General features: G+C 54.7%; 1 protein-coding gene across 1 annotated transcript in view; it reads left to right on the top strand.

The window, feature by feature from the left end:
* Positions 1–19,212, top strand: part of CUX1 (cut like homeobox 1) — a 269,998-nt gene extending 250,786 nt beyond the window's left edge. The window contains exons 15-23 of the mRNA XM_065694954.1: positions 7,558–7,694; positions 8,148–8,214; positions 9,384–9,496; positions 10,071–10,187; positions 12,353–12,436; positions 12,741–12,797; positions 15,122–15,202; positions 16,999–17,063; positions 17,484–19,212. Coding sequence (XP_065551026.1) covers positions 7,558–7,694; positions 8,148–8,214; positions 9,384–9,496; positions 10,071–10,187; positions 12,353–12,436; positions 12,741–12,797; positions 15,122–15,202; positions 16,999–17,063; positions 17,484–17,544 — 782 coding nt within the window. The 3' untranslated portion in view covers positions 17,545–19,212. The remainder of the gene's footprint in view (positions 1–7,557; positions 7,695–8,147; positions 8,215–9,383; positions 9,497–10,070; positions 10,188–12,352; positions 12,437–12,740; positions 12,798–15,121; positions 15,203–16,998; positions 17,064–17,483) is intronic.
* Positions 19,213–19,474: the final 262 nt, after the last annotated feature.

The raw sequence follows: 19,474 nt of genomic DNA, 5'->3' as shown, positions 1-19,474 counted from the left end.
GTCCTGTTGAATAGGGTATTTAATGCCTTTATTTCTTTATAAATGTCTGTTCTCTGCTTTTGAAATGTCTGTGACAGGTTGTTCCATTTGATATAAAGGTTCTGGGTTTAACACCTTTTCTTTTTCCCCTACTTTTTTAACTACCGGTCAAACTGTTGGTTGCTATAAATGGTATCACCTTGTATAACTTGACCCTAACCACTTTAATCTTGATACTAAACAGCTACACTTCCAAAGTGCCATGACTCAAGTTGATTAATTTGTGTATTTATAACCTGCACTTTTCTTTAGGTATGGTGGTATCGACTCGACACTGAACTACTAAGATCACACACGTGGTTGTAAGCAAAAGCTGCATTATACTTGTGAAAGCACAGACCTGATACAGCAGGAGCTGGAGAGGGTTCATTGTAGCTCAGAAGCATGCATCCAGGATAAAAGCAGTGTTCTCTCAAGCTGAAATCTCCAAAAGTTTATTTTTGGAAAACTAGGAAGGCAAGTGAAACCACAGGGATACATCTCGGAAGTCAGGAGCAGATATGTATGGTCTTCCATGGATGTAGTTGGCTCTTCCATGATAGCTTTATTGATAGCCCTTCAGAAGGTGCTGAAAATCTCCTTCTCAGAAGTGCATGCTGCGTGTTCCCCCAGCCCCTTACTGGTCAGCACTGGGGCGCAGCTGTATGTCCCCACTGTCCTGCTGGTAAAAAGCTGCTTCTGGAGTTAGATGCTGTAGCAAGGGAGAGGTTTTATGCAGGAAATGTTACAGGCATTTGCTGAGTTAATGGGACAAATCCTTGTTTATGGTGTCCTTAGGTGCAGGAATAAGTAAGTCCCCTGTGAGCACCTCAGTGCCACAGGTACTGGCTATGTAGTAAGAGGCAGTCAGCAAGAGGTAGTTTGTCTTTCAGTGGGAAGAGGGGTATTTTTTCACGTGGCATCATGTCCCCACCAGGTAAGAACAACCCGTGAGCAGCTGAGGCGGTGCTTTTGGGTCCTATTTCTTTCCATTTTGAAAGGCAGTCATTTTCTTCTAAGTATTTCTGGTGTAAGTGGTGAAGAAATCGTGTGCTTGCCAAGAGAGGGCTTCAGAGAACATGATTTGATTACAGTAGAGCATTTTATTTTCTTCTTGCTCCAAGCTATGGGAAACTGATAAGAAAATTCAAACTGTTTTCTTGAACTCTTCCTAGTTACCCATGTAATTATCTTCGTATCCTTGGAAATAATCCCTGCTTCTGTGAAATCTCTGTCGTTACAGGGTGAATTTATTAAGCAGCGCTGTGGTTCTTTGCTGGGGGCTGTTTATTTTGGAGTGGCTGGGCCAGGAGGGAAAGGGAAGGAGGAATCCTTCAAACCTTCCCTTCCCAGCAAGCCCTCCAAAAGTGAAAAGAAAGGGGGAAAAGGAGGGGAGGGAGCAGAAATCTTGCCTGCACCTCTTGTGCTGGCAGAGGAACGCAGAGAGCTGGGTAGGGAGCTGCTCACCCAGCACTCATCTCCCTGCAGTTTGTGGCTTGTTTTGCTCATCCCCTAAGCCACTTTCACTGATATATCTCAGGGCACTGATGAAAAGGGCTGCAAGGGACTCAGAGAGGATGCTCATGTGCTGGTATGAGTGTGGCAGCTTAGGGTGAGAGGGCTTTTCCCTGTGCTCCCAACCCAATGCCACTTGGGCAGATGAAGTCTCCAGTTTTGTCCTCGGGTTGGTGGATGTGATCTGGTTTCTACTGTGCCTACTTTTTCTCATCTTTTTGGCATCACAGCCAAGTAAAAATGAGGAGGGTTCTTCTTGCTGCCTTCACTGGTGCCAGTCCCAGCCCTTGTTGTCTAGGACTGCACATCTGCATACATCCCTTAAGGTTCTTGATGTCTTCTCTTAGAGCCTCTATATCTGCAGAGCAACCTCACCACTTCATTCTTGGAACTTTTCTAGGGCTGGCAACTGTGGCTAGAGACTAAGTAGGGTGCTAGGAGTTGCAAATGGCTTTCAGGGATGTTGTCATTCCCTTCTCATCATCTGCCTTCTTTTTTTGCCTTTTTAGAAACCCATAGAAGGTCTGGTCAGAGAATAACCTCATGGCAGGTACAGAGGTGATAAACAAGCGCAGCCTGATTGCTACCCATAAGCAAACTTGGAGGCTGATCTCTGGAGTGCTTGATCTCCAGTATCTTTATTCACTCTTCAGAGATTCTTGGCAGAATATATCCCCTTCATGTGATGGTGATTTTTCATACGAGGTGAGGTGCACCTCAGCAGACAGCTCAGCTGGGCTTTTGTGCTACAGCCTGCTCTTCAGTCTTTACCTCTGAAGAGATGTGCACCTCAGAGGACTCTGCTGGGTTTGAGAGACAGGGCTCTGATGCCTTGCAGAAAAGAAACGTCCAATCATTCCCTGCTGCCGTGTCCTGTTTCTCAGCCTATGACAGCTCACAGCAATGGTGGCCCCAAGGAAAAGGCCTTGCATAAAGCTAAGACAGATTGAATGACTCCCACACAAGTCTGGACCATGCAGAAATGCTGTCCCACACTATGAAAAGGTCAAGACAGAACTAGAACCATTGAGCTGTACAATACTGAAAGGCCTTTGACAACCTTCCCGTTGCGGGAAGCGTTTTGGCTCCGATCTTTCTTCCTTGGTGTATTCATAGACTAAAAGGAGGACAGAGCAAATCATCTGGTTGATCCCGGGTTGAATCTGCAGCACAGACCCTGTCCCTTCAGCTACAAAGCGCAGAGACAAGTCGTCTCCCTTTGATTCTCCTGGAAGCGGAGCAGGACTTTGGGCTATAACAGTACTGTGTTTTCCAGACTTCCTTAAAAACTAAATGCCAAGTATTTCAAGAGCCTGAAGTTGTGCCTTAGTTTATGTATAAACCTGGGAGCTCATCAGGTAGCACTGGAGGTAAGACTTTGTTGGCTTGAAAACATTCATGGCAGAGAGATGCCAAAAAGCCCCAGCGCTCATTTCTGCATAGGGAAGAACGACCATTTCACCTCCTAAGTAACTGGCCACAGCAACCCAGACGTTAACAGGGGTAGCCCAACATGGGGAAAGGTGAAGGAGCTGGAAACATCAAAGGGCCCATGGCAGACCCAGCTCCCGGAGCTTTGGCTCCCACTCCTCATCCTGGCGCGCTCGAACAGTGTTTGTGTTGAGTAAGTCTCCAGCTTTGTGCCTGGGTTTCTCAGCCTTCATGTCAAGATACTGCAAGGTTTAGTTATCTTACCATCATCTTCCTTCCAGTCAATGAAGTAGACTTAAACCCTTTGAAGTAGTGGGTTTCAGTGCACTTCAGTTGCCTTCTGAGAGGGTACGTTTACAAAGCATGCCACATCACCTCTCTTGTTTTCTTGTTTCTTTACAGTTATGTAAATTCAAGGAGGCCAGACAGTAACGGAGGGAGATTAAAAAGTTACCATAAGGCAAATCAGGGTGTGAACTTGCAGAGCATCAGCTAATTTGCAGTAAATGCCCGTGTGTGTGTGCTCCTACCGGGCAGCTCCCTTCAGCAATACCACTTGCCTCTCGTTTCCTTCGGGCTCAGAGGATGCACATGAGCAGTTACTCCTGTCTCATGGATGTGTAGCAAGTTACAGCCTATCTCACCCCAAGGTGATTTATTCATCTGTCTGTATCCTCAGTAATCAAGCCACCATCTTATGGAAAGATTGCCTCTCATTTATTTATGTCTGGCCTTATAACTTCAAACTAAGTTGCTAGTGCCTCTTAATTTTCTCCATCTGTGAAAACAGATGCTGTTTATTTTGGATGATTTGCCAAGGGAGTCCAATTGCCGGGGCTTGTTACAGGAGTCAAAGTTGCTGTTGCTCCCTGACAGCACCGGGCTCGCTGTCTCGCAGCCCCTGCATCCGCTGGGCTCAGTGCCCCCCGAGGAGCCGGGGGCTCCAGGACTTGTTTCCCTCGATATTCACTGCAAGGGTTTTACCTTGCAGCTTCGGAGCGGTGTGAGCTATCCACGGGGCTAGCCACAGCGACAGCGTGAGGCTCATCTCAATCCTTTACGCTTGGGTTAGAACCACTTTGCTTCCTCTCAGCGTGAGACACCTTCGTGTCACCACATGGCCTCTCCACACGGATGCTTCCCGTTTTCCAGAAACATCCCATCCGTGGCTGCGCTCCTCCTTGGAGGTACATTCAGGCTTCCCAGAACAGACATCTCCTTTCCAGCACACTCCTTGAGCAGAGGCTTTCTGATCACTCAGGTTTGGGCAAGATCTGATGCTCTTCAGGGGCCTCACCAATAGTATTCTTCCTGAGGGGTGATCAGTCCTTTGCAAAGTGGGTGATTCCCTGCAAGGGGCCTGGTCCCTCTCCCCTCTTGTGCCGGGCAATTTCATCAGTGATCCAAAGGAGACCTGAAGATTTGGTCAGGGTTACGGGTGTAGGATGAGGCTTGTGGTCCATCGTTGTCCTGCAAGGTGCTTCTCTCCAAGCCCAGGAGTCCCCATGAGGGTCCAGCTGCAGGGTTAAGGTGCTGCCCCAAGCTCAGTGACTGCACTGGCCACTTGCTTATGGCCTGAAGCCATGTGGTTGTTGACAGCTCCTGGGAGCCTGTCCATAGAACCTCCTTTCGGTGCCCCGTGTGTTACTGTTATCCAGGCCAGATGAACACTCAGGGATTTCGGATCAGTGTCATTGGGGAATTTGAATGAGGAAAACCCTGCTCAAGGGGGGTTCACCCAGGGAACCGCTATCTAGGGACATCACAAGTGCCCATGCACAACTCTGCCACCTTCCAAAGGACTCCCAGGGAGGTGGAAGGCCCCTGTCAGCAATAGTCCAGCCTCAGCTCCTCGTTTTCTGTGCATCAGACAAGTCAAATCCAGAGCCGCCTGCGCTGAGCAGCCCTGGAGTGGGGCACCAGGCAGGGCAGGGGACTCTGCCCTCGTTTGGTTGCCCAACTGCTGCACTCCTTCGTAAGGTGATGGCAAGGTCAGGCCCATGGCCTCAGAACTCAGGGATGACAGAGCCTGAGGCTGAAGATACGTGGTTTAAAATCCCCGTTTCCTCAGGGCTGCACCTCCTTTGTCCCATTACCCCGTGCAGAACCCCTCCTCCTTCTGCAGCTTTTGAGGTCCTTGCACATCTGAGGGGTCAGAGCAAGGGCTTTCCAGCACAGCCGCTTGCAGCGCACAAAGGCAGAGGTTCTTTTGCTGGCTCTCAATGCCGGAGCTGACCTGCATGGCCGGCAGAGCCGTCCCCTGCTGCTGGAGGTGAGGAGTCGCTGGCAGAGCAGTGAAGAGCTCGCGGGTGGCCGCTGCCCCTTTGAGCAAGGAAGTTATGATTAGAGGAAGAGCCACCAGGAACCAACTGTGCAGGGGCACTGAAGGGGACATGAGAGAGAAGTTCCGTGCGGTTTGGTCGCTTCAGTGTCGGACGTGGGTCTGGTCTTTTCTGTTTGTAGAAGCTCAGATGCTGAGGCGGTGAAACCCAGGGGAAGGAGGGATGCGGCCTCCGTTAGAACCGGGAGATGTGTTTCTTTGGTGCCCCTTTTTCCTCCTGAGCAAACTGAAAATCTCGGTCCCTGTAGCTCAAAAGCAAAAGGGATCGAAGAGAGAAACTCAGGAGCTGGGATCCAGGATGCCAAAGCTCAGCTCTGCGGAGGTTCTGGGGCAGGGTGGGAGGCAGGGGACGCGTCCTGCCCCTGCCAGCCTCTGCTCTGCTCCCACCCGAGCACAGCATCAGGCCCTTTGCGCCGCGATCAGGGCTGCCTTGTGCAGAATTGGGCCCCACAGCCCATGTTTGGCGGGTAATAGCTTCCCAATTACATTTTAATGCAATTTAAAGAGACAGCCAATTAAATAATTAACCGTAGGGAAGAGGTTTTCTTCTTTCCAAGTCGTGTTAACGCAGATATTTAGCATCGGGCCACCCAGGCTCCGGGAGCAGGCAGCGATTCCCCATTTCTTGAGAAACACTGACCTCCAGCGGGGCTGCGCCTTCATCACAGCCGCTCCTGCCTCTTCCTCGGCCTTTTCTCTGCGCCCTACAAATGCAGATACTCAGGGGGAAAAGCCGTAAATCCATGCCTTGTGTCTGAAGCCTGTGGCCGCCCTTCCCTGCAGGCCGGCCGGCTCCCTTACGAGTCACGCAGGAATTGCGTGGATGCCAAAAAGGGGGATCGGGATCTGGGTCCAGCCGGGCGCTGCAGGGCACTGAGCTCCATGCAAGGACCCCCAGACACGTTCGGTTGGGGTGCATGGGGCAGCTCCCATGGGGCAGGACTGGGAGAGCTGGAATTGAGCTGCACCCGCTCTGCATCTCTTGTCTGAAGCCTCGAGAGAGGGTAGAGGAGGGGCCCTGAGGGTGCAAGCGTCTGCCCTCACCTCTCCCCCTGCTTCCCAGGCAGCCTTTGCACCTCCTGCTCCCTGGCTGCTGATAAATGAGGATGGTTTTGCCTTCCAGCCGTCTGGAATTTAAAGGAATAATTACAATGGGAATTATCAGGGAGGGACTGGAACAGCCGGGACCTGAGCTTTCACCTACCTGGAAATCCAGGCTCAGAGGGATGAATCCTGCATCCCTGCAGCGGAGAGGCTGGCGGTGCACAGCGCAGGGGCTGAGCCTTCCTATGGGCAGGTTTTCCAGCCAGGCTCAGACATTGCTGGCAGCAAGGGAGGTGAAGCAAGCTGATTTCTGCTGCAGGACAGGGCTCCTGCTCACTGATGCTCCGTGTTTCGGGATGGGTTTGCAAACGGAGCGAGGCGCTTGCCCTGCGGTGCTGGTCCTGCGCTGTGTGTTCTGGCCCTGACGCATCCCTCTGTTGCTTCACATCTGGGCCGGGGTTATACGAGGGGAAGGAGAGGCTTTTGTTTTGCTCCTGCAGCATTCCAGCCAGCGCCTGTTGTGGTTTAGGGCGTGGGTTTGACTGGGGGGGGGCAACTGGAAAAAGGGCTTGTTTGTTCCAAATGGGCCGAGCGGGACACTGGGGGCTGCATGGCCTCCCACAGCACCTGGGGCAGGATCGGTCCCACCTGAGCCCCTCCTGGGACATGTCTCCCCACCCCCGCAGCAGCCACCCCCCCCGTATCTGCCTGTGCCAGTGCCCATAGCCCGGGATGTGCTGCTCACAGCCACCTCCATCGCCCTTCTGCTCTGCAGACCAGACCCAGGGCCAGTTCATGGGCTCAGCTCCCCGCATTCCTCTCCAGGTCTCCCCACTCTGCCCAGGATGCTGCCGGGTACCCCTGGGGCACCAACCGTGTCTTGCTGGTGCGTGTGAAGCAGTTGCACAGTGCAAGCAGCTGCCTGCTCGCGTTGCCGGTGGCACTGGGATGCGGCAATGGTGCTGGTAGGGATGGCTAAGGTGGTGCTGGGGCATCACCAAGGTGGGCTGCACCCCTGGTCCCCTTTGCCTGGAGCAGAGCAGGGGTTGCCGGTGTGGTCTGCCCTAGAAACAAGGAGAAAGCGGGGCTGTTGCTTGTGAGTTGGTTCTGGTGCCCCAGGTTGGGGTTTCTCAGCTTTTCGGTGTCCGCTTGGCAAACCCCCGGTGTTTGGGCCACCCCTGGGTGATGGCCCCGGCTCTGTCTTCCAGTGCGCTGTGCGGAGCTGCAGATCCAGCTGACGGAGGCTGTGTCCACGCTGGGGGGCCAGAAGGAGCTCATCGCCAAGCTGGAGCACGACCTCAGCACCATCCAAGCCCTGTCCGCCGTGCATCGCCCGGATGCAGAGGTAACCCCGACCCACGGTGCTGGGCTCCAGGGACCTCTCAAAGTGGCCCCAGGGGCTGGCTATCGCTGGTGGAGGGCTCGGCAGCAGGCATGGGGGTGGTTTCATCACCTTCTATTTACTTCCTTTTCCTCTTTTTTCTTTCTCCCTCATGACTCACCCAGCAGATTGCACCATGCCGTGCAATGGGGATGGGGCTGGTATGGGAAGGGTTGGCAATAGTGGCATCCAGGGACTGGCCAGCCCTTATCCTTCCAGGACAAAGGATGGGATCACAGGGTTGAACACCAGCCTGTGTTGTCTCAGCCTTGGTCCTTGCAGAGCGCCTGCCTGACACCAATGCTTCCCCCAGGGCTGTGGGTGCCAGGGTGGTCGCAGGACCCAGGAGGGGTTTGCTTTGACCAAGCACCTTTGGGGGGTAGGAAATGCTTCATCCCCTCTGCTTGTGCTGTGCAGGGAGCAGCGGAGCCCGGCCTGGAGAAGATTCCTGAGCCCATCAAGGAGGCCACGGCGCTGTTCTATGGTGAGCTCTGGGTGCTGGTGGTGACCACGCGGGTGCTGCGGGCAGGGTGGTCACCGCCAGGGATGGTGGCGAGAGGATGCTCCTGAGCAGGCGCAGACGTTGCCCTCTCAGCGTGTCCTTCACTGGGGCCGCTGATGGGTTGCCATGGTTTGATCCATGATGGTTTGATCCATGGTTTGCCTCTCCTCCTGCTGTTCCCAAAGCAGTGCAGTCGGCACACACCAGGCCCCTGGGTTGAACCAAGGTGCTTTGGCTCCTGCTCTTTCCACACCAAACCCCTTCCAGAGCCATTGAGATAAACACTTCCTTTACACTGGCTCCCGTGCCAAGATCTGCAGGAGAAAATTAATCAAACAAATAGCAACACTGGCTCCTCTGGAAGAAACCCATTTCCTTCCCTTTTTACTCTGTTTTTTTGTTGTCGTTGTTGTTATTTTCTTTTTGTTTTGAAAGGCTTTGAGGTGATAACCAATATCACAGCTACAGCCCCAAACAGCCTGCAGCCACCCATGCTGCTATGAATAGCTCCTCTGTGTAGCCGTTGAGTCATGGCCCCAGGGACATAGTTCTCCTTGGCCACGGATGCCTCCTCCCGTTGCTGGGAAGGCAGAGGCAGGAGGGATGGCCGCAGGCCCCTGGCACCTGCAGAGCCCAGCTGTGGGGGGCAGGCATGTGGGGCACCCACAGAATGGGGCGCAGCAAGCTGGCGATGCTGCGGGTGAGCAGCCCCTGCCCTGCTGGGCTGGCTGAGAGAGGAGAAAGTACAAATGGGGGTGGCTGTTTTGCAAGGAGGGATACGGGAGAGAAGAGAAAGTGATGGAGGGGATGGTTGTGGCACTGGGTCTCTTCTTAGGGCTACAGCTGCTGCGGAAGGTACAGGGGAGGGACAGGCAGGACTGGGGTCATGGGAAGGCAGCCAAGGGTTGTACCAAATACAGTGGGTCTTCCCTGGGGAGTGAACCTCCATTCCCAGGATAAGTCCCCCAGAAATGAAAACCAAACCATCAGAACCAGGCCGTGCTGCAACAGCAAAGTGCCAGGACAGAAATGGGGTGCTGGGCATCACCTACACAGGGTGCCCTCCGGAACAGTGCCTGGGTGTCAGAGGGAGGACCGGGGTGGAGGTGGGCACCTGCTGCATCACCTCTCAATGCAAGCGTTGCCCGCAGGTCACCCACCATCCCCTGGCACCGCGCTCCCCGAGGGGCAGGTGGACTCGCTCCTCTCCATCATCTCCAGCCAGAGGGAACGTTTCCGGGCCCGGAACCAGGAGCTGGAGGGGGTACGTTGGGTGCGGAGGGTGGCAGCGGGGCTGCAGGACCATGGTCTGGGGCTGGCTGCTTTAGTGACCTGCAGGGAGTTTAGGATCAGCACCCTGCAAGCAAGAGAATGCCCCAAAGCCTCCCGCAGCCTGTCGGTGATGCTCCAATTCAAGGGCAGCTCCAAATCCTTGTCACCTTGCAGATGTGCTTGGCCGTCTGGCACAGCGTTTGGGGGAGCTGGATAACAGGCACGCAGGGGATGTGGTGCGGGGTAAAAACCCAATAGCTCCACAAATTGAAGCTCAGCTCAAAACAACCTCTTCAAAGCCAGCAGGTTGGCTTTGCATCTCAGCCACCCACAGCCACCCACAGCCACCCACAGCCACCTTTGCTGCCCTTCTTCAGTCACGGAGGGATCAGGTTTGTCAAGGGTTCAGGACTGGGGGCCCTGTTTGGGAGCAGATGGGACAATTTGGGAGCAATTTTAATTCAAAGCCTGAGGACTTTAATCACTGAGAGGGGACTGAACCTGCCTGGATGCACCAAACCAGCCCCGGCCTCGCTGCTGACAGCTCCCTTGCTCCCCCCACGCAGGAGAACCGCATGATGCAGCACACGGTGCATGCCCTGCAGAGCGAGCTGGACAACCTGAGAGCTGACAACATCAAGCTCTATGAGAAGATCAAGTTCCTGCAGAGCTACCCTGGCCGGGTGAGTGCCTGCCTGCCTGTCCGTGCGGGTTCACTCTGACGATCATACGCCAAGCACAGACCATTACCCTGTGTGTGCAGGATCAGTGGGGAAACTGCACATCACCCACATGCACCTTGCATGGAAGTTAAACAATTGGAGCTAATAGGGGTGGAAAAGGGTTCGGTGCTGTCTCAAGGAGCAGGTACCCAACCTCTCTGCCAGTTTGTAACTCTGCTGGAGGGTGTCTGTCATCTTTGATGCCAGAATAATGGCACCAAAGATGTCCCATTCCCCCCCATGAAAGAGCTACTACAAACCCCTCTGATGCTCGCTGCCAGCTGTGTGACGCTCCGGCTCACAAGTCCTCAATGCTTCTGCCTGACCAGGCAGCAAGTGGTTAAATCAGGACCTTCTGTAACACATCCCTGCAGTTAGAGCCTGGCAAACGCTTCCTACCTGCGCTCCCTCCCACCACCCTGAATGGCCAGCAGAGATTGCTACTCGGCTTCCGCCTCCCATGGGCAGAAACCAGCCCGACCCAAAACAATCCCAGTACCGCCAGGAGGAGGCTGGGAAGGGGCCAGGCTTTGCTGCAACCCGCTCTGCGTGTGCTGTGTCCCTCCGGGTCTCATCCCTGCACATTCCTGGGGGTTTCCCACCTGGGGAGCTCACAATGGCAACCACCTCCTTGGTGGGCTACCGTGGCCTCGGGCTTTCCTTGTGACAGCCAAAGTGACAATGACAGGGGCTGGGACGTTGGTTTGAATGCCTGCTCCTTGCGCTGCCTGCCCTGGACCCCCCCCGGAGCTGCTGCCTTTCGGTGCTGGCTGAGCCTGTTCTATTGATGGGTATTTGAATAGGGGATGGGAACCTCCCGCAGCAGCGAAGGACCTTATTTGGCTCTTACATCTGCGTCTGTGATGGTGCCGGGCCAGCCCCTGTGACATTTTTGCCTGTTTCACCCCCGTGTTTATCAGCTGCCGCAAGGCAACCCCTGAGTGCCATTCACATGAGCTAAAGAGCAAAAGCCTTCGCCACCGCAGCACGGGGGGAATTGCATAATTCCCACCTCAGCGGGCATGTGACACGTTAAAAATACCCATCAAAGATCATCCCATAAGGCCAGGCTGCAGGGAATCCATGGCCCCTAAAGCGGGAGCTGCTCTCATCGCTGGCTCCTGCTGACCCGTGGATCGGATTGCGGCGCGTAAGGGCATATTTGCTAAAGGTCTGCGTGCGGCCGGCTTTACCCGTGCTGGCACCGGCCACCCCGCTGCCGTGCCGGGCAGGACAAGCAGCGGCGCACAGGAACGGGGCCAGAAGGACCCCGGTAAATGTCAGGCATCACCGCGCTGGTGGGGCAGAGCTGGATGAGGCGCGGTGCTGGGGGAGATGGGGATTGGCACCGGAGCCCTTCAGTTGGGATGTGCAGCCCGTGTAGCTGGGAGCCGAGGCTTGCAGCAGGCTGTGGCCGTGGTTGGTGACACCACGTTGCTTCTTCCAAGCCGGTTTTGGGTAGGAATGATGCGGAATCTCTAATTCTCATGACCTGCAGAGGTAGTGTTGGAGAAAGGAGGAGCAGGGATGTGCAGGATGCATGAGCTCAGGGCTCGCTGCTGCTGTTCCTCCTCTGTCCAAGGAGAAGTTTAAAGCTCAGCCTGTCTGAACTGACCTAAATCCTTCGCTTCTTTCAAGGAGTGTTCCTCATTCTCCTTGCCCTTTGCCCAGCTAACAACCACTGTATGCTTAAGCAATGGTTTCCACCTCCTAAACCACTGTCTCCCTCCTACCTGGTCCAGCAGCAAAGGAATTCAGAGAGGGATTTGCCCTAGCCCAGGTGTTCCCAGGTAGCTCTCTGTGGTGACACAATGAGTATTATCTCATGGAAAGGACAAAAAGTTGGGAGACATGAATGGAATCCCATGGAAGAAAGGACTTTGTTAAATAGCTCTGGTTGTGCTTCTTTTTGAAGGGGGCAGATGCTGTCTGCCCCAAGGGTCAGCTCTGGGCTGTGTTGCTGCATCCTTTGGGGGTCATTTCATTCCAAATGAGCTGCTATGGGGAGCCAGGGGGGCTCCGGCCCTGCGCTGGGTGTCCATACACTGCTTGCACTGAGGGGATAGGTACCAGCAGCTACACCAGCACCGGTACCTGGAGATCTCACCTTGTCTTTGCTCCCGCAGAGTGGCAGCAGGGATGACACCGAGCAGCGCTACTCGTCCCAGTATGAAGAGCGCCTGGACCCCTTCTCCTCCTTCAGCAGGAAGGTATGAACCCCCCCAGCACCTTCCCTCCACACCAGCCCCTCCATTGCCTCCTGCAGCAGGGGCATTCAGCATCACAGAGCACGGCTTTGCACAGCATAGGCAGGGAAGAGGCTTTGCAGCGCGGTGCAGTCGAGGAGCAGGTTGTTCCGCTCCGTGTCTGGTTATGCACATTGTACCCACACAATGTCCTCCCCTGTGGCTGTGTGCATGGGGCACTGGGAGCAGCGCGGGGCACGGGGCTCCTTCCCTGATTTGCACGCCCCTTTGAGCCTCAAAATCAGCTTCTTGTGCCTTTTCCTTGCAGGAACGCCAGCGGAAGTACCTGAGCCTCAGTCCCTGGGATAAAGCCACGCTGAGCATGGTGAGTGAGCCATGCCCGAGCGGGGGGGCTGGGAGGATTGTAGCACAGGGGATGCTGCTGCTGGGCTTGGCCCCAGGAGAGATGCAGGCCGTGACGGGGCTCGGTTTAGGAGAGATCACTTTCCTCTTTCCTTCCCCTTTCCCCAGCTCCATCCCACAGCATCCCAGGGGGTCCTGCCTGGAGTGGGTGACCCAGCTCCAATGCAGCCAGCGATGCCACAGCCCAGGTCACTGCAGTGTCAGGGCACAGCTCCAGAGCTCAGGGACAGTTTGTGTCTCAGAGGATCATTGTGAACCAACCACCGTCCCCGCAGGCCATGCCCACAGCTTCCCCGGGGCAGCGCTGGGAGCGGGATGCGATGGGTGAGGGAAGCACCTCCCGGCATCCTCAGGCATCCAGGGGTCCTTATCACATCCTCCATAAAACCTCTTCCTGAGCCCTGACCCTTCCTGCTCTGGTTCTTCCTTCCAGAAGGGCATCAGGGAAAATACTGGGGAGCTGCTGGTGCCTGCGGCGCAGAGGGTCCTCGCCTGGCCCTGAGCAGCACCCCTCCTGCTGCTGCCGTGGGTTCTGGTTACCACCTCTTAGTGGTGGGTGCTACTTTCTGAGCTAAAAATGTGGGTATTGAGAAAATCTGACTTAGCGTTTGAATGTGGGACATGAGCAGCAGGTTCTGGTGGAGTTAACCCCGGTTATCCGGCGTGACAGAGGTTAATGTGGGACCCCTGCTCTGCACCAGCCACAGAACGCAGAAATACCTTGTAATGAAGGCAAAGTTGTCATTTACATGAAAATCAAGCAAATGCCAGCATGAATGTGGATTGGGTGGCGTGCCAGCCCCACGGAGAATTCATGAAAGGCATTTACAAAGGAACGGGCTGTGGGGAGTTATTCCTTGGGAATATTTAAGAACATAATCTTGTTTGTTACAGCAGCCTCCACTGTGGCCGTGAATAGCAGAGAAGATTTCAGCCCCGAATGGGTTTGGTGGGAGCTCTGTGGGTTTTAATGCCAGCTCTGGAAAGCCCGTCTGCTGGCTGGGGAATGTGCTTATGTCCATAATTGAATCCCTAGGTTTTACAGGGGAATGAGAAGTTGCCATGTAGGAAGGTGGGATCTGTCCTTCACAAGCTGCTTTTCTAGGCTGTGGTTACTCCTGGCTTTGGCTCTTTTGAAGGGATGGACGTGAAGGTTTTCCCATTGGGACCCCTGGGACCATCATGTCGAGCCACGAGCCTCCCCTGTGCAGCACAAGGGAGAGCAGCCTGGGGCTGGCAGCAGCTCCCCCCCAGTCAGCAGCTCAGCAGTGACTGCATTCTTGAGGGCTCAGCCCTCGCTGCACGTGGCTCTCAGCAAGCTGCCGCTGCCAAAGCTGGGGGCTCCACACTGTACAGAGCCTTTAATCCCACTTTACCAGCTCTTTGCTGCCTGTGGATCCAGAGGCATGGAATGGGACTGTGGTTGCTTTAGGCTGAGCTGGCTGGAGGTTCACAGGAGGGGTGGCAGGAGGTTGATGAGTGCAGAGTGGTCACCCCTAAAACGTGCCAGGGTGCTTGGATGTCTGCAGCATCACTGTGGGTCTGGCTACGGAATCATCCTTGAAGTCATTCATAGACTCATAGAGTGGTTTGGGTTGGGAAGGACCTGAAGCTCATCCAGTTCCAGCCCCTGCCATGGGCAGGGACACCTCACACTAAACCATGGCACCCAAGGCTCTGTCCAGCCTGGCCTTGAGCACTGCCAGGGATGGAGCACTCACAGCATCCTTGGGCACGCTGTTCCTGGGCTCCTGCGCTGGAGCTGGGGCGCAGGCAGGGCTGTGCTTGGGGAGCACCAGTGCCGGGTTTGCTCCGTATTCCTGCCGAGGAGGCAGCGAGGGGACGCTGCAAAGCACAACTTCCTTGAGCTCATGCCTTAAGGATGTGTGAGACTTGATCACAGCTGGCGCTTCTCTGCAGAGCAGCAGGCAGGCACCGAGTCAGGGCTGGGAGCAAATAGAGCCAGTGAAGAGACCTGGGGCACAGGGGGCTCAAAATGACCCCCAAGAGAGTATTCAGTGCAGGGGGGGACCCTGCAGTTGACAGCCCTGAATTCACCTTTATTTGGGCATTTTGGGGCACAAGGCATAGGCCCTCATGGCAGTCACCGTGCTTGGAGATGGTCGCCGATGGCAAAGCATCCCACTTCGCCTGCGTGTTTACATAGGGCCCTGCAGAAACAGGGCCCCAGTCCTGGCCAGGGTCTCTCTGAGCCTGTGCACGGGAAGGGTTGGTTTCCACTGACCCGCATTAAAATGGGATTTTCCCATTCTGCTCTTGCTGCAGGGGCGGCTCATCCTGTCCAACAAGACCGCTCGTACCATTGCCTTCTTCTACACCCTGTTCCTGCACTGCCTCGTCTTCCTGGTAAGTGGGGGGCCACAGCAGGGCGGGCACCCCAATAAGATGCTAACAAGCATCCCATCCAGGGGGAATGTTTTCCTTTTTGAGCTGTTATGCCAAGCAAGTGCATTGCAGCCGGTGTACCTCTGGCTCCGGAGAGCATGCGCAGCACAGGGACACGGACCCGTCAGTAAATATCCCCCTTGGCTCCATAGGGAGGGAATGGGCACCCTCGAGTGGGCATAGGCTTGCCTGAGGGCAGGAGATGGGAGCTGTCTGTGGCTTTGTATCATGCCTGGAACCGGGCCCTGGGGTCACCATGCTGGGAGCTCACACGGGGTTTAGCACACTTGCATGCAGGTCTGGTTCCCCAGCCCTGTGCACAGGCATCGAGCCCTGTGCTCAGCAGGCAGCACAGCACAGCACAGGCCAGCTCTGATTGATCCCTGTGATGCTAATGCCATAGGTAATGTTAGGGATAAATACACACAACACACACAGTGCCTGTTTCTAGACCATGTGCAATTCCACCTCCCTGTTTCTGGATACAGCCCTTAACCTCCTGCATGGTGGAGCTCGGTCACGTTCGCTGCCTCTCCAGGTGATGAGCTCTGGCTCTGCATTCTGCTGTGCAAGCTCTGGTTCTCCCCATGTTTCTTCCTTGCCCTGTGGCTCTGTTTGTTTGTCTCTAGTTTTCGTGTTTCCTCCACTGTACATTAGGGCTGGAAGTAGAGGTTTGGGTAGGAACAGAGGCTTGAGCCAGCCAGAATCCCCTGGGAGATGGTCATGGCGCAAACTCCTCCCATCTCCGTCCACAGTTGCTGGGAGCTTATTTATCATTTCAGGCAGAAACATAATAAAAACCCCAACAAAACCCAAACAAATCATAAATAATTAAATGATGCAACGAGATGAAAGAGAAGTCAAAAATGTTTCTCTCCTGATCTCAAAGTAAACCTGATTTTGTGTTATTTTGAGGACAGGAGAAGTTAAACCTCATTCAACTTTAAAGCTCTAACCTATAAAAATGAAAAGGTGAGATTTATAAATATTAGATGGCTGGGATGATCTTCTTTCATGCAACACAAAAGGGCCGGGAAGCCGGCACCCGGCCCTGCAGCAGGAGCAATGTCTTTGCCCTAATTCCAGAGACAGCACAGCCTTCACCCCTGCCCAGCCGCTGCCTTCTGCCTGTTGTGATTGCAGTGAGCCCTCATTTGCGGCCGGCTGGCGGCTGCTGGTGCAGTTACGGTGCTTCCCTGGTGATAACCACCGCTTACAAATCCCCAGGGCTGGAACGCATCAGCCTGCAGTGAGACGGCTGCTCCCCCTTCCCAACCCCACCACCACCTCCTCAAACCACAGCTTTGAAATGGAAACCGGTTGGCACAAAGGGGGAAAGAACCCAAACCGAGCAGTGACCTCCCTTAAGCCTACCCCAAACCCACATCTCCATCCGTGTGCAGCCTGGAGCGCTCCCACCTTACCCCAAACCACAGCAGCAAAAATAACCCATGGAAAAGGTCACCCTGACTGTCCCGAGGGCATCCCCTTGGAGCACACGCTGGGTTTCTCCACACTGCTTAATGCAAGGCTGCAGAACCAGTTTTACCCAGAGCACTGCTTTAGGTCTCTGCTTGCTGCAAACAAGGCATCTGCAAATGCTGCAGCAGGGATTTTGCCCATAGCCATGGGGATGGGATACCAGGGATGGGATGGAATGGGCTGGGATGGCGCAGTGTTGACAGAGGCTGCTGGAAGGGCAGGCAGAGATGGGCTGGGGAGGGCAGAGCTGATTGATTGTGTTTCTTACTATGCAGGTGCTCTACAAAACAGCCTGGAGCGAGAGCGTGGGGAGGGACTGTGCCGCCTACTGCGCTAAGAAGTGAGTGTGGGGATAGGCTGGGGCGGCCTGGGGCCTGGGAGCATCATCTGCTGGGTTTGGTGGGCAGAGCGTGGTGGTTTGCAGCAGAAACTTTGGGCAGTACTCGGTGCACCTCGGTCCTGGAAATGGGGGCAGTTCACTGGGTTTTAAACCCTTAATCCAGTGAGGATGAAGGGGGAGAAAAAGTGCACGGAGCAGGGCAACCGCGTGTCCTCAGCCGTGTGGTTTCCAAACCCCCTCCAGTGAGTTCTTGCCCAGTGAGGAAGCCAAATGTGGAGACCGGGGTCAGACCCGTGCCCAGACTCCAGTCGCCCTGAGCTTGGCTGGAGCCAAGTGCGATGCTGTTTATCACCAGCAGTGCTCAGCCACCGAAGCGCTTCAGACCATGCTGTGAGTTAACGCGCCCTGTCCTTTCCCCAGGTACGCCGACCACATCCACAGGTTCCACAAGGACGGGGATGAGGGTGAAATGTGGCAGTGACTGCTGGAGACAACCCCGCTGGCGCCAGCACCCCTTTCACCCCACAGCAGGACCTTGTCCCTTCGCTCCCTGCCAGCCTCTTCACTATAGCTTTGCTTTCTGCTTCGTAGGATGGAGGCATTGATCCTCCCCTTGGGAATCAAAGGCCTCAGCTAACAGAGTTGTTCCGTGGGACACGGTGTTTCCAGCCCTCCCTCCCAGAGGAGGCTGCAGCAGTGCCCGTGTCCTCCTGATGTCCCAGAGAGCTCAGTCTTTACCAGAATACACGGGAAGCGCAAGAGGTAGCTCCCGGATGCAATCTCTTTCCATCCTCTTTTGAGCCCAGTGCAACGCTGAGTGGGCTAAATTTACCCAGAAACTGGGGGGGAATCCAAGCCCCTGAACTTGCATTTTGAAGTGTTGTGATGTTTGGGAAGTCCCATTTTGCTCCGGTTTACTGATGTATCAGAAGGGAAGCAGTCCTGCCGGGCTCTGATGGAGCAGCAGATAGACATCAGCCATCCCCAAAGATGGGGTTGCTCAGCGCATTGCATCCTCACAGCCTCTCAGGTCCAGAGAAGCTGTTGCTTGGTCCTGTGCTGCATCTCAAGGGCTTTTTGGGACCTCCTGCAGTGCCTTGTACCAGGCTGCTGAGCACCAGCCCTTGGCTTGAAAACAACCTGGTTAACTGGGGTCTAATGGGACTTAATGGGCATGAAGGGAGGTGTTGGTGGTCAGGACTGAGCTCACAGGGATGCTCCAGACGCTCTCCTTGCTGAGGCGTTTCTGCTGAGCATCGATTGCTCTTCTGGGTGCAATGGCTTCACCTAATCCCAAGCAGGACCTGCCTCACACGGGGGTTGCCCCGTAGTTGCTCTGCTCAACCTCTGACTCTCTTAGGGAACCACAAGTCAAATGAAGCAATTGCTGGTGGTGGGTGATGAACGCTTGGCTGCTAATTTGGGTTGATCTGGGGAGACAGAGATGATGGGAGAGGCTCTGATTGTAAAGAGCAGGTCCCAGCACCCCCTCGGCTTCACTGCATGGTGCAGGAAGATCCTAGCTTGTTAGAGTGGTCCTCAATTAAAACTCCCCTCTGAAGACAGCAGAACAGGGTTGTTTCCAATTAATATTTCATTACAGATTCAGATCTATTCACACTCACACTGCTGGGGAGCCAGGGCCTCGCACGGAGCGTGCAGGCAGCCGCAGGCTTCACATCTGCCCCGGGCAGCCCAGCTTTATTTATAGGAGCTGTGGCCCACGGCAAAATGTAAAATACTCAAGAACTGAAGGGATAAATCCCAAGGGACCAACCGGCATCTGTCCCACTTGGCACGGGGGAGACCAAGCCCATCCAGAAGGGAGGCACCATGGGGTGAGATGCCAGCAAGGGGATGATGCTGCTGCATGCTGGGGACCTCTTCATAAACAAATCAACTTCGGATGTGGAGGAGATGAGCTTTTGCTGTCTGAAATCCATAACTGGGAAACGTGATCCGGGGAAGGGTGGGATGCTTGGTGAGGCTTTGTTGGGAAGGTTAAATTTGCTTTTTTTAGAAGCTGTATGTGGTGTCTTGGAATTGCAAAACTCCCGCAGCTATGCACACTTGTACTGCTCATAAATGACTTAAAATAGATGTTGAGTTCCGTGGGACAAGCGATAAAGTAAACTTAGACATGCATTGACCAGGTGCTTTTGTGCTTCCTTTCCTTTTTTCCTTCCACTTTTGATATTAAACAAGGGAGAAATGTCCTGCCCGAGCCCAAGGGCACAGTGTGCGGCTAATTTTAGAAACCCATTACAGCAGCTAAAGGCAGTGATGTCTCACAGCACCGGGAAGGGCAGGACCTCTGTCCCTGCTTGCTGGAGCCATCATCCCAGCTGCCAGTGAACACCAGCATCCCACCGGCCAGGCAAAAGGCTCCCAGCAAAGGGAGGACCACAGGA

This window comes from Lathamus discolor, chromosome 14, assembly GCF_037157495.1.
Source record: "Lathamus discolor isolate bLatDis1 chromosome 14, bLatDis1.hap1, whole genome shotgun sequence".
Classification (NCBI taxonomy): Eukaryota; Metazoa; Chordata; class Aves; order Psittaciformes; family Psittacidae; genus Lathamus; species Lathamus discolor.
The sequence above is the reverse complement of the archived record's forward strand: the minus strand, read 5'-3'. Positions and strand labels throughout refer to the sequence as shown.